The sequence below is a fragment of the Corvus kubaryi genome, unplaced genomic scaffold (genome assembly GCF_017639235.1).
Source record: "Corvus kubaryi isolate FWS band 111438036 unplaced genomic scaffold, C.kubaryi_AGA036_p1.0 37392, whole genome shotgun sequence".
In the NCBI taxonomy this organism is placed as follows: Eukaryota; Metazoa; Chordata; class Aves; order Passeriformes; family Corvidae; genus Corvus; species Corvus kubaryi.
Genome location: NW_024581131.1, coordinates 4,823,895 through 4,838,754, shown reverse-complemented (window position 1 = coordinate 4,838,754; position 14,860 = coordinate 4,823,895). Strand labels below are relative to the sequence as shown.

Genomic DNA, 14,860 nt, shown 5'->3' with positions numbered 1-14,860 from the left:
CTTAGTAGTTTTGTAGCTTTTATTAGGAATGTTTTTGAAGTTATGATGAGTCTGTGAGCAGAATTTTTTAATTGATAGAGAATATTTCAAAAGTTTTCGTCATGCATGGCTATATGAAAATATATAAAAAATATAGGATTCTTAGTTCAGTACTGAGTGACATTTACCTTCATAATTGACTGTGTTTTTATAATGATCTACTGACTCAGTTCAAATGTGGATTCTCCAGGAAACAGAACACAACAAAATATTTGCTCTAATTCGAGAAAAAGAATTTAAAAATTGAGACAACACAACTCTCGCTTTCCTGTCCTTGAAAACTGTTATTTAACATGTCCCCTACTGTAGCTGGGCAGAAATGGAAGCGGTATTGAAAAAAACCCCCAAACCTAATTCAAACAAAAACCATCCCACAAAGTAATCTAACAGCAAACAAGATGATTTCCATGCCAGAGGAGAACTGGCGCAACCTGTAAGCGCAACCTAAGTGTTAAAGGCTTTCAGAAGACAGAGAACATTCAGATACAAACTGCTTGTTTGAGTCTTAGCTTCCACAGGGAAGTAATCAGGCAAAAGATCAAGGTGTCTCTAACTGGCTGCAGCAATTCCTGCTTGTAAACATTCATCAGTGATTTAGCAGTGTGATCTTGCATAGCATTCTGGCAGGCACAAAGTGAAAATATAACAAGTAATGAGCATATCTGACACTGCATGCATAATATCAGCCATAATTTGGTACAGGATAACAGAAACAGAGCTTCAGGATGGTACAAACATTTTTTATTTACTGTAGCTCAACGGTGGGGCTTTCAGAAATAATTTATTAGTCTTGCTCCAATTAAATGACTAGAATTGGGAGCTTTACCATCAGCTTCATTGGTGTATTATCATCATACTATAGTGACTTATGACATCTCATGTTCAGAATCACAGTCCTTCTAAAGACATAAAGATTTAAAACAGTACTTGCAAGCTGTGAATTAAAATATCCTGGTTGTTACTCACTTCGCTGCAATTCTGTAAATACTCAAAGTAGATTAAATTATTATTATTTTAAGAAAAAATCCAGCATAGTAGTTCCACCTTAATATTTAAAACCCATGTCCTCTTTATTCAGTGTATCTTCCTACTCTCTTCACTATCAAAGGCTAGATACCCGGCTCCATAAATATATTTGAACATTCATTTCCCTCCTCTTCCCATTTTTAACTCTTTCATGCATACACCACACTCTCTGGATTTTTTTCTCTTCTTCCACTTACATAATTCTGTTGTTTTGTAAAATAAACACAATTAAGATCAAGACATGGTTACTTAAGAAGGGGAAAAATGGGAATTTCTATTTCCACATTAAAGTACTCATCTTGAAAATGATGCAAATTATAATATGGTTTTGGTAACTTAATATACATTAAAGGTGATTATTCCCTGCATTCTCATCACCAAGTAGTGACGCTTTTATTCAAGTATGCTCATGCTTGCACCTATGCCTGACATGTTTTACCATTCAGTACCTTGAACTAGCTGGCAATCATCTAACAAAATGATTTTTGCTATATAGAATAAATGTTATCATTTATCAGTAACACATTTAAAATGTAGATTTTTATTAATTCCTTGACTCCAGGGTAAAAGTGTTTAGGTATTACCTAAATACTAATTTGAAATACTTTAAAATTCCTTTATTTGTGATGATTTTTGAAAGATTTAGCCAACACTGGAATTCCAACCTAAAGCCTTATGAAAATATTTCTGTTCTGAAAAACAATTCAATATATTAGGCCATGGAATATATTTGAGACTTATTTTGTTTTGCAGTAAAACATTTATTGAAATAAACTTTGGTTGCTTGGAACAGTTTTTCATGGAACACTGAAGATCAAATTTAGATCTTATTAATTTTCTTCCCTTCTTAGCCATTTAAGTATATAATACCTCTCTAACTTTTCTTTTGCAAGGAAACTGCGTAAGTAATATAGAAATTCCATTTTCTTAGGTTCAGATAGAGTGGAGTTTCTATTCTCCGTTTTGTTAATCAGTGGATAAGTAGCAACATTATGCCACAATACTTTTTAAAGATTTTGAGAAGTTTTATGAAGAGCAACATCATTTACATATGAACCTACAGCCTCTTGTTTGGCTGAACTCTGTAGGTTATGTTTTGCAGCTGGCTCCAGGATACGGCTCTGTATAAGCCAGACAATGTTATGTTGGTCTATAAAACAAAGTGGAACACTTATATAAAGAAACACATTTGTTAACTTTGATATCAAGACTTTATCAGGCTGGCCCTCAAACAGTGAGCCTTCAAGGGTAGCGATGACATTCTTTCTTCCATTAGCCATTTTTCTTGCAGGCTTGCTGCAAGAAAGAACAGTTGCTCAAAATAGACAAACCGGGCTCTATTTTGACCAGATAGAGGAAAATTTTCCTTTGAAATGCTGCTTTTATTAAGCTGGTTTGTTTTTCATGCTCTTGTGGAGCGGGGGAAAGCCAGGTTAGGACGTTGTTGGTTTAGAAACAAGTTCTGCGAAGTCTCATTTTAACACTTCTGTTTTTTTATCCCTAAGATGGAGCCAGATCCCTCCCGGGTGTAAATCAGTACAAGAGTCCACCTGTCTTTCTTGTTTACACTAGTGAAGGATCTTGCCCTGTTCCCCTACAATTCGTGCAGCCTGACATTTGAATGGAACTGCAATTAGCAGGGTTGTTTTTATTTAACTTTATTTAGCACCTTATCTCCCTGTAACATTCTTGTCCGAGTACCAGAATCAACCATGAACTCAACATAGCACTTACTAGTGCTGTTCTATTTTGAGCTGGAAGAAAAACCTCATCAGTCCAGATCAAAGAGCACCTTCCCTTTCGCTCTGGGAATAGAAATCGTTAACTAATTAGTGCAAAAAGCCATGACAAATCGATTCACACCACAGTTAAGGAAGTCATAACTTACTCCACCACACAGGAGTTACCCAAGGCCTCAAAATGACCTGTTCTTAATGGCCAAACATATGCAACCTTCCACAAAAACCAAAATGCTACTGGTGAGGGACCCAGCTTGTAGAGGATGCAGTTCCACAGCACTGTGTTTGCTGTGTTCTACAGTTTTCCCCGTTCCTCATCTATTCAATCCCTTTGGTTACAATAACACGAAGGACTGCAAGACCTGTTGTTTGGGCTCGTATTTCTTGTTACTCATTTAAAAAAGAGCCTCTTGGAGGATTCTGACTCTGGCAGAGCTCTGCTGCTCCCAGGTGCTAAAATTCTGCAAAAAGGAATGGAGCAGCAGGTCCCGAAAGCTTTGGAGGTCCTAAATCTTAAGTAAGGGGTTGTACCCGAGAATCTCAAGCCACCCAATGCCATAGTCCTGGGGAACACCGGAGTGGCTGGGAAAGAAGCCAGAAGGCCTGCTGGGCTTCGGGGTTGCTGGAAGGCTGCTCTCTGCCCTGGCAGCTCCTCACACAGGTGCGAGGCCACCTCCACGCAGCCATACCGGTGACAAGGGCACAGGTGATGCAGGCGAAGGTCAGCAATGAGGACAGTGACACTTTTGAGCGTGACACGGAGAGGATCCAGGCGCCACGCGGAGCTCCCGCAGGTGCCTGCCTGGGGCAGCGCCTCCCGCTGGGCCGCACCGGGACTGTGCCCGGGCCCGCCCCCGCTTCCCCGCACCTTTCCCGGCCGGGGCCGCCCCGCGGGGGCCGGGCCAGCGGTGTCGGCGGCGGGACGGGGCGCCCGGCGCTGCCCGCAGCTCCCGGGGCATCGCCGCGCCGCCCCAGCCATGTCCTCCAGCTCCCCGCCGGGCGAGCCCAAGAGCCGCAGCCTGGGCCGGCTGTCGCTGCCCAGGAGAGGCAGCATGACACCCGGCAAGAAGGCGGCGGCGCTGGAGCTGGCCGAGAGCACCCCGAACGCCCACTACGCCCCGCTGCCGGGCGCGCAGGGCGGGCAGGCGCCCGCGGGGTGCAGCCCCGCGCCGGAGCGGGAGCGGGCGCCGCGCCTGCGAAGCGAGGTGGTGGTGGTGAGCGGCGACTGCCCGCGGCCCCCCGTCAGCCTGGACCCCCGCGTCTCCATCTACAGCCTCCGCAAGCCCCTGCTGAGCCGCAGCAGCGTCCAGGGCAGGGTCTACAACTTCTTAGAGCGGCCCACGGGATGGAAGTGCTTCGTGTACCACTTCACCGTGTGAGTAGCGCCCCGCTGCCGCCGGGCACCTGCTCCGCGCTCCCGTTACCGCCGCTGGAGCGCTGCCCCAGCGGTGCCGGGGGCGCCGGGGCCGCCCTCAGCCGCAGCCTGAGGAGCCGCTGCCGCCGGGCCCCTCCCCGCGCCCCGCTCGTCCTCCCCCCGGAGGCGGCACAGCGGCAGCCCCGGCGGCCGGAGCCTTCCAGACCAGCCCGGTGCTCCGGGATTGGACATCGTGCAGATAGGGTTCTTTTGGGCTGTGGGTGGTTTGCGGGTTTTTTTTCCCCACAGGTGTGAAGTAAAACAAAAGTCACCCTCCGGGGGAAAGTTTCCCTTTTTAGTTAAGAGAAATGCTGTATCTCAGGTCAGGAGCCCTAAGGTGTAGCTATCAGATAGAGCAGGAGCTGGTTTCAGGCAATTTTCTTCAGAAGGCTATCTGGGGAGTTGAAATAAGTTGTTCATACTGAACGTGGAAATGAAGTAGGCAGCAGTATCATCCATTCTTTATTAATTTTTGATGCATGACTCCTGCTTTCATATGCAGTGACATCTGTGTGATGCCGATGCTCACTGCACAGCAGCAGTTTCTACTTGAACAGGTGCTATCGATTATCAGTGTTGCAGCCGTGTCAGGGGAGGATGAGAAACAGGTGATGCTCCTTTTCCTCGCCCCTTTTATTGCCCCTGGCTCTAACTCCGTGTGCTACCCGTTATGACAGGAAGGAGATGGTGTTTGGAGCGTGTTGTTTAATTGCGGGCAGGTTGAAAGTTGCTTTGTCTATAATGCTGTCTGTGGAGTGCAGTGTCAAACCTAAGCCAGCGAGTGGTAGGTCTGTGGTGCATGAGCATCCCAACAAGCGCCTCCGTGAGAAATCGTTGCCTTTCCATCGAGGTGTTGCTGAAGGCTTGTGTGACCCTTGGGCAATTGGTGTGTGTTAAATGTAGGTAAGAAGGTCAGGTAGGAATGTGGTGTGTGTTTGTTGTATTCATGCACAAACACACATGTGTACATATATCCATGACACATATACATGCTTGTTCCAACAGCTAGAGGGAAAGGCATTTTGTGGTCAAAATCCTAAGACAAAAGACACCAAAGTCAGTTTTTATGATTTTGTTATTGTATTCTGATTTTAAGTTCTATTTCTAAGTAGCTGCTATCTAAAGTCACTTCAGGATTTTGTGCTTCTATTCCATACTTGAAGTTTCTGAGTGTTAAGGTCCTCAGGTTAAGTGGTACCAACTTTATTTTAGTGGAGGGGAAACAGCTGTCCTCTGAGTGTATGTAATTGGGGGATGACTGTGTGCAACTGCTGAGATAATTATGGGCTGCATTCTCTTTAGTGTTATAATGCCATCAGATGAGAAAATGAGTAATGGCCGTAATTATGAAGTGCCTAATAGCTGTGGTTGAACAACGTAAAACACTTTCAGGAATCGGAGCTCCTTTTTTTTCCCCTCAAAAGGAGTTTTAGGCAGCCATCTCTTATGGTTTCTGACCTTTCAGGTATCTCAAATTATGTATAGAAGGGGCAGTAAACTGTGTTCAATATCTTAACTAATCTTCTCTGAATCTTAACAGCGAGTCTAGGAAAGCTCTGAAAAACAAAAAACAAGGTTATATTCCTTTTTCTACCTAAGGTTCAAGCCAGAGTATTAACTTTTTTTTTTTTTTTTGCGAGTGTTAGCAGTGTGGATTAATCCTACCTGTGCAAGAATTAACATTTTGTGATGTGTAAGTTATTGCCTGTCTTCCCCACAAGACACACCCATGGTGTAAGCGTTAGCCCCAGCATTTCCCCTCTTTCCAGAACTCTTCTGATGTAAAGACGAATGACAGTGGCAGTAAATATTCTCAAGCCTCATACTAAGCGTTGTTCAAATTCCTCAGGGCGCTGAAGAGACAGAAGAGGGTACTGACACCCTTGTGTGTTTCTTGCAAGGCAATCTGCAAGTACCGTTTAGGCAGCCTCACTCTAATTCCCACCAGCAGAGGGAATTGAGGCTTTACTGTTCTCAGCCATCCCACTTTCTCCTTCTTTTTGTGGAACATAAGCTTTTGTGCCCGTTAAATCATGGTTTAAGTTACTGATCTTTGGCCCGTACTTCTCCTACTCTCTTTCTGAGCTCCCAAAACAACTTTCTGCTGCGCCAAGGAATGCTCTGTTTGGAGTACAATCCCTGCCAGCCAGGTGCTGAGTATTGGCAGATGAATAGTTGCTCCGGAGCAGAAGTTTGTTGCTAAAATTAACTGACAAGGCAGATTTGTCTGATTCAGAGAAGCTGTTGTGTCCCAGCGTCTCCTCGGGAGGAGGCACGGGACCTGCTTTGTGCAGACAGTTGGTTACAAGAGATGAGGTGCAGAGTTGGGAAGGACTTGGAGTCATAGGACACACACGGAGAGGTGTGCATGTTCTTCTTTCCCACTGGAGGAAGCAATTGGTTGTTCTATTGTCAGCATACAAACAAGTCACTCATAGAACACTGAGCTGCGTTTTACCTTGGGGTGTGCAAGGACCCTGGTGTTTGTCTCTCCTGCCCAAACGAGTTCAAGAAACTGAACTGGTTTGCCTGTTGTCTTTTTGACTCCCTCTGCTGTCTGCCTTCTGCTTTATTCCGGGGGCTTTCAGGTCTCGGTCGCTGCCCTCAATGTTTAGAGGGGAAGGAAAGGAAACGGGAGTGGTGTTAAATCGGGGCTTAAAGACCTAAGCTGAGTAGAGAGCCTTGGCCAAGATCTAGCCCAGTGATGGGAGCAACAAGCACTGGAGGCTTAATTTTGTCTTTCCTGCATGGTGTGGAGTGTGTGGCTGTGTTGTTAATTACATGCTGGAATTATTACAATTAGGAACAACTGCTGGAATAGTCCGTGTAACTTGCTCTGGACCTGTATCTCTGGCTGGTTGTTAAAACACTGTTTATCAAGCGATAAGAGCTACATCTACTGATTGCCTGTCACACCCTTTTCCTGCGCAGGAATCTTAGTCAGTGGTATGTAGAATACTAATAGCTAAGAACTGATACTCAGGATTGATTTCCCTCGGTTTTATATTGTATATTTAGGAAAGAGAAGTTGAACACCAAGCTTTAATCTGCAGATTCTAGGTTGGTATGTTTGTTTCATATTGTTTTGGTTGCTGTATGTTCTGGTGAGCAGCAAAGGACAGCAAAATACAGCCCTCATGTACCCTTGACTTAAAAGATGGAATCTGGTTGTCTTGCATAGATGAGGCCAATGACCTGTTTTCTTCTGAATTATTTCTTTCAAAAGGTGTCTGAAGTACCTGTTTTCCACTATGCAAAATGTATATTCTCTCTCTTGCTGATGTTTTCAGTTTTCCAGAGTAATTTGACACCCCAGTCGCTGATTAAATCAATTGAATTCTAGACAGGTCTTTTCTAAGAATTTTTCTCATTTGCTCACACCAAAGAGGAGAAACATCTCAAGTGAGCAGAACAGGAAATGAATTGCTGTGCGTCATTTATACTAGATTTTTGAAGCCTGGGGAAATAGCCTCTGTGGGGAGAAGGAACAGCTAATCAGCTGTTAATTTATGACTCAAAAAAACCTGCCTAGAAGTACTAGCAGAGGTGATAGAACCTCTTAGTTCAGCTACTTGACTTGGTTTGATTTTGTAATAAATGTCATTTAAATAGATGAAGCATGCAGTATACATACACATAATTTTACCAGGGCAAGTAAATTGTGCTCGATGGCTGAGGATTTACATGTATGGCTTCTGCAAACACAGTTGGTAGTTGCTTGGAGACTCGGACTTTGCAGGCAAGAGCTCACCCTGTGGCACGGCTGTATGGATGGCAATGTCCTGCCAGAGCCACCAAATCCGCCTTGGCTGTCAGAGTGAGGGAATGACTGAGCGCCACTGTTCTCTGTGACCTTCCAGGCTAGGGCATCTTATCACACTTACCATAGCAGTGCACCTTGAGAGAGTGGCTTTGAGAGGTGAAATGTTCTGCAGCCTTAACAAATCAGGTTTTCAGCCTCTGTGAGGACAGGTGGAAAAAGAAACTTAAATTCTGCCCTCATAGTGTCCTACTGAAATCTTTGGGTATTGTCCCAGTGTTGGAAATGACTGTAAAGAATAAGTGAAGTTGGCAGATGTTAAAAATAATTATTTTAGGTTTAAGTGCTCAAGGGAAGAGCTTTTTCTCACCCTCTTAATTGTAAAATAAGCGTCTTAAAATGTGCCTAAAGAAACTGAAGTTATGAACTGATTTCTCTTGTTCTTGGTATGGCAAATAATGACTTCTGGCAGTGTTGACTCCCTGCGTTCTTTGAAGTGTTGGCTGTAAGCAGAGGGAACAGTTTGGAAACTGATGGACCATTGGTTTGTTCTATTGTCGCAGCTTTCCTTTGTTGCCATGTAAGATAATCAGCTTCTATCTTATCTTTGCATGCCTGTACCTGGTTCAATTTACTTTGCCTTTGTATAAGTTTGGTTTAATCAGCAATGATTGTCATTGAGTTTGTTCGAATCCCGACTTGTTTACATAAGCTTGCACTGGCCAGTGGTTGGGATTTGGAAAACTCGTCTCTGGAAGCAGGCGAACTCTCAGAAGCATGGCTGCATGTGTGTGCACAAAAGATAGGAAATGAGGGTAGATAGAATATTCCAGCTGCCTGAATCAGGACTCACAGTAATCAATTATTAAAGGCGATGCAGTGTTTACACAGGGCTCTTTACATACATTACATTGTGAGAAAAAAGCATAACTTAAAATCCTGGTTTTGCCATATTTCCAGATGTTCTGCAAACATACTTGCAAACCTACTGGTTCATACTTGTTGTGTAAACTGTTGAGGAAAAAAGATCCATAAAATAATAAGTCATGTGTAAGCACACACTATTCTTTGAGACTGAAAAGAGTTGCAAACCAAAGTGCTGTGTTTTTGACACGAACATTTGTATGTTTAGAGATTTTTGTGGCTTGAAATCACATTTCCAGATTATTACTTCTGTTTTTAAAAATGGAGACATAAATCCTCCAAAGTAAGCATGGCTTTTCTAAGTGGAAAGAAAGAAATACGATTTCATCATGGTCATATTCTTTTTGCTGCTGTCAATAGCAGGAATACCCAGGTTTAGCTTTTTGTGTCTCATTAAGACTGAGGTAGTTTAGTTGAGGCCAATTTGCAGCAGAGGGAGCATCATTGCAACCTAACACTGTGTGTCTGTCAATGGACTTGGTAACAGTTTTATCTGAGAGGAAAAGGGCTTGGAAAGCCGACTTTAAGTTTTCCCAGAAAGGAGGGAAGATCATTTGCCTGCCCATTGCCATAGCTGGTTGTGCATTTAAGACAGTGTGCTCACGTTTAGGAGTTGCTGCTGCAGGAGCAGCCCTGTTAGCTGATCAGCCAGGTACTGAAGCTTGGGCTCTTGGCAGGTTTTTGGTTGCAGGTAAGACTGAGAAGTGACATAAGGGTTTTGTTGTTCCCTCCTTATTCTCTGCATGCTGCAGTGCAGCCCCTTAGCTACAGTATTGTGAGCAGGTGCTTCTTTGTGACCTGTGTGATTGAAATAGTAGTTTTTGGGTTGGCCAGAACAGAGCTTCCCACTCTTGCCCTGTTTCCCAGTCTGTAACTTGTCAGAAGTTCCATTTTTGCTGTGTGCTGTCTGGCTGTCTTGTGACTGAGACCAGTCCAAGTTTGTGCCATGAAGACCTTGAGTGGCAGTGTAGTTAGAGATCAGAAGGGGTCCCCATTTCTTTGTCCCAGTGGGACAGTAGAAGTTCTTAGGTTAAAAAATGCGGATACACATAGCTGTGTAATTGGCTAAGAATAATAATTTAAAAATTATCCAAGTTTCCTTAGTAATTGACTGTCATCAGAAAGAAAAGCAGCATGAGAAACCAGATCCTCTCAATGCCAACACTAGTAGATAATGCCTGGTTTAATCAAAATTAAACCACCATCTTTGCATTATTTGTCACATTCAGTGATTGCTGTATGAAAATTATTGTGGAAATGTATTTTGATTGATGAATGGGAAGGTAGGTGAAAAGCTAGGTATCTTCTAACTAAAAACCCTTTTGAAGGTGCCTCTAGCAATAATTGGGAAAATCCAATTTCTCTTCTGAAATGCGTAGTTGGATATGGTTGGCTACTTGAAAAAAAATTCATGGAATCAAGGTAGTTCTGTGGGGAGGAAAAAGACTTTGTAATTGTACTGATGTTTAGGTTTTCTAATAGCCAATGGAAGCAGGAGGCTGTAAAGTGGCAAACACTAATGCTCAGTGAAGACAGGTTGTGTGCAGTGGAGAAATAAAGAGCTGTGAAATGTGTGAAATGCATACATTATGCATTTTTTTCAATTTGGGCAGGCTTTCCTGGGATAGGCCTTCTCTCTTTTCCTATCAGTCTTCCAGTATGGTATTTCTAGTCCTTCTCTCATGTTTGCTTTCCTCCAAGGAAAAGAATTATCCTACCTTTAAAAGTTGCAGATTAATGATCTTAAGAAAACCAGTAAGTGCAGTTTTCACATTTCTGTGTCTCTGTCAAATGGTTGATTGGGCAATTCTGGCACACTTCCTTGCCCTGGCTCCTCAAGTGCCAGGGAAAAAACGTGCAAGGCTGTGTAGATAGGCCTCTTTCAAAACTTTCATTGCAGCTGAATCAAGGCTAGAGTTGAGATTCAATTGCAGGGAACTAATTAGGCTGAGCTCCAAATGCCTGAGCGCTGGATGTGTTACAAACAACGGTGCCAACATATGCTGTAGGGAGCTGTGCACAGGCACAGTGCTTAGCTGACTTTAAACTTGGCAGTACCTCACTAATTTGGTGTGTTAATAGATTGTTTGATGTGCATTAGTGGCTGAACACAAAAGCTGTGAACACTTGCTCATTCAGTTCCAGATGGAAAATAGTGTCTTGTTGGGGGCAAGGTGTTTTCTGCCTGCCAACAAGAGGTCCAACGTGTTTCAAATGTCTTGGAGAGTTGCCAGATGCAAATAAACCTGCTGGGGAGGCTGAGTTACAGCAGAATGCAGAGACTGGCAAGTTTTTAGGTGAGGTACTAACCCTTCTCATGCAGTCATGCTTCATCTGGCATAATGGTCTGTGAGAACCATTATAATACCAGTCATGGTAATGGGAGAGCACAGGCATTTGCAAGGCTCTGCTACAGGAGTAGCTGATGTATTTTTACCCCCTACCAGGAAGATATATATGTGAGAGTATATTTATCTCTCTGTCTGTAGTAACACTGGGAGTATTCAATGCTTTAGTAATCAAATTTAATATTAATTTTACTGTGTGTTTTTAGACAGTTTTTCTTTTTTTTTTTGGTACAGAAGATTCTAAAGCTGCTCTAAATCAAGAGTTTTCTCTGGCTTCCAAACTCTACATACCTGGAGGACCAGAGAGGTGCTTGGTGTGAGCTTTTCCTTTGCCTGGCATGACCAGTTTTTGAGGATATATGGACTTTCTTTGTCTTTTCCCTACTTCATGGTATAGAATAGTAAAATAACAGCTATTTTCTATGTTCAAGGAGCTGAAGGAAATTGCACACAGTGCAAAGCAGGGCCTGAGTAAGTGTGTAAGTGTAGTGTGAGTAGTTTAAAATAAAAAAAAAACCTCCAACACCACAAGGCAATCAAAACCCCCAAAACAACAACAAAACACCACAAACCCCTGAAATACTGTCCCACATTTCCTAAATGGTAGTTTCCCTCCTTAATAACCACACGTTACAACAGAAAACGTGCAACCTGGAAACATTACAATAAAACATAGGCACAGGGGAAGCCAGTGATTTACTAAAGCTTAGTACAACCACTATGACAAAAGCCAGGTTTTTTTTTTCTCTGAACTGCTTTAGTGTCAGAACTGCCAGTTGAGTGAGATAACGAACACACATTTGCTCAAAACTGGCTGAATCTCTTTTGAGGTTAAGAAAAAAAAAGTCTGGTACTTTTTGTAAGGAATAAATCAAGCACCAAGTCTGCAGCCTTGGAATTTTATCATTTTGAAAGTGATAAACTGCCAGAAATAGGAAATTATACTGCAGGTTCTTAGGTGGCCTTTAGATACTCTTAGCAAGGTGCCCAGAATACGTATTTTTGTTTTCTCTCATGTGTTCTTCACAATTAATGTGATGATTTAATATTTTATGAAAAATGTTAACCAAAGTCAAAATAAGCCTAGGACAGGGCTTCTGGATCCTTTTAAGTTTCTTCTGCTTCTACAAATATTGCTGTGGATCTTTGAATTTTGTATTAAAGCTCTCAGTAGGAACATACATCTTACATGTGTTTTTCTAATGCCAGTGGACCTATGAGACCTCATTTGACAACACAATTTTGTCACATTTTTAATAGAAAACTGGATTTTTCACTCTTAACTGTAAAATCCCTGTTTGCATTCTGCTGAGGTTATTTAAAAAGTAAATGCTTTGTTGTATAACTACACTAGTATTTACTTCAAATGAGAAATATACTGTTCTTAGTGAACTAAGATCTTGGAATAGTAGAAAAATAACTTTGTTTATCCTAACAAGTTGTGCTCTTGATCATAATCTATTAATTTTACTCTTAACACATCCCCCCAAAATAGAGCAGGCATTTTCTTTTGCAATAATAGGAAATACAATACATTTGTTGGAGTAATATTTGGTTTGATTCTTAAGAATTTATCATCATGTGTTTAACTTAGCTGTGTGAACAGCTATTTGCTTTCTAGTGGGAGCAATTAGTAAAGACAAAAGGTAAGGACCAACTAGTAAAGAGAAAAACTTGCATATACTCATCTCTGAAATTAGGGCAATTAAAACTGCTTGCCAGGCATTGTGCACAGGATGTGTAGAAATAATTTAAAATTATTTTATTTATAATAAGGCTATTTTTTTTTTCCTGAAACACTAAGCACCTTACAGTGCTAATTCTATATGAACTTTTACTTTGTCTAGGTGACTGTTGTCTCTTGTCTGTAGTAAATATGTTAAATCACATAACATTTGCATGCAGGTTTTTTACCATCTCGCCAGAGGTTTTGTTGTAGATTTCTAAAAACTAGTGGTCTTCCCTTTGTTGCTCCCTATGTGCATGTGTTTTAGGCTGGGCAAGAACACAGGCGTGTCCCCTTTGTTTAGACCAGAGTGTGGTCACCCTTGCAATAAGCTGCTCACTGTCAGACAGCTGGAGCTGACACAAGGAGACTGGGCAAGCTTAGATGTGTAGAAATCCAGTGCTCAGAAGTTGTTGGTTTCCTCTGCAACCCTACAATGAATTCCTGAAATCTCAGGGATACTTCTAAATTATTTCAGTTTTTTACAATATTTTTTCATTGCAGTGCTAATATTGCATATTTTTAATGTGGGTTGGATAGTACAGAAAATTGGGTCACAGTTTGAGGACAGAATGTAAATCACCCACCAGGTAACTTCCTTGGATTCTCTCCAAAGACACCAGGTTTAATAGCAGAGGCAAGGATTACAGAGCTCTTGCTCATCCCTTGTACAACAAAGGCTGAGGTCCTTGGGAATATATTTTATTTCTGCAGAGTAAGGAATTGCCTCCAGAGAATGTTTGTTCCTGCAGCAGCTATCACCTTCCCCACGTCATCTAAAAATGAGCTGGAATTGACTAGAGCCTTCTTTTCCACGATAAGCTGGAGGGCACCAGAGCTGAAGTAAAGGTCCCTCATCTCTTGTGCGGATGTTGACAAGTAGAGCAAAGGAGAATGAATGCAGGAAATGGTTGCTGCTGCTAATCTCATTCTTACACCCTTCAAATGCCTGTGCCCAATTATTTGTGCAGGGCAGTGGAGATAGGGGAAGAGACAAGAGCAAAGATCTTCCATCCTGTGGCTTCAAGAAGTAGAGAATGTCCTGCGCTGATCCTGTTAAGAAGCAGTGGTCTTTGTATTCTGTACAATGGCTTTATCTGGTCTTTACAAACTTCAGTAAATAAGGTCCTATTTTTTTTTCCCTAATATAAATCTAGTTGAGGCTATGTGTTTTTCACCCCTGTCTTAGAAGACACTAAAATGTGGTCAAACCTGACAATGAGTAAAGAACTAAACATGTATTGCTTTATTGTAGTGTGAGTAAACTTCATGTGATTGTATGCTGTTGTCTTAGCTGCGACCTGGAAAGTATTGATAATTGGTTATCTCAGCACGTCATGCAAAATAAACCTGCTCACTTGATGTTTTCTATGTCAACAGGTCATCCAGCACCCGAGCACTAAGCTGTCTGAGCATCCTGTTTCACCAGCGTGTAAAGTATGCCAGGCACAGATATCTGAGTGTTGCACAGTCATGTCAATTGTGTGCCTTCATCGTTCTGTTCATTCAGCACAGTTCTTTGTAGATTTTATTTAATTTTCTGACATGGTCTTATTTGGGCTGCTACATATTCGAACCATAGAAATGAGAAAAATGCTTCAAGAATGAGGGAGAAGCAGGGCTTTGACATCCTGCAGGTTTTGCAGTACATGCAAGGCTGTAGGTGTACTTTGATGATGGTGACCCTTCTTGGGAGTGTGAATTGCTTATTGCACTCTGGTTTTCAAACAGAGGTTATCTCTTCATGACTTCTGTGGTAGTCTTTTGTTGTGTGGCTTTAATAGAAAACATTCATCCATCAAGTTTCACTGTAAAGTGAAACAGAGAAATTGAACTGACTGCAGAAATGTGATGTACTATGAGAGAGCATAATCTCTAGAAATT

At 42.2% G+C, this 14,860-nt stretch overlaps 1 protein-coding gene across 4 annotated transcripts in view; it reads left to right on the top strand.

The window, feature by feature from the left end:
- The first annotated feature begins 3,713 nt into the window (after positions 1-3,713).
- The window catches only part of KCNQ1 (potassium voltage-gated channel subfamily Q member 1), a 337,169-nt gene continuing 326,022 nt past the window's right edge, over positions 3,714-14,860 (top strand). For all 4 annotated transcript variants that reach the window (XM_042038606.1, XM_042038608.1, XM_042038607.1 and 1 more), the window contains exon 1: positions 3,714-4,179. In XM_042038606.1, the coding sequence (XP_041894540.1) occupies positions 3,782-4,179 (398 nt within the window). In that variant the 5' untranslated portion in view covers positions 3,714-3,781. The remainder of the gene's footprint in view (positions 4,180-14,860) is intronic.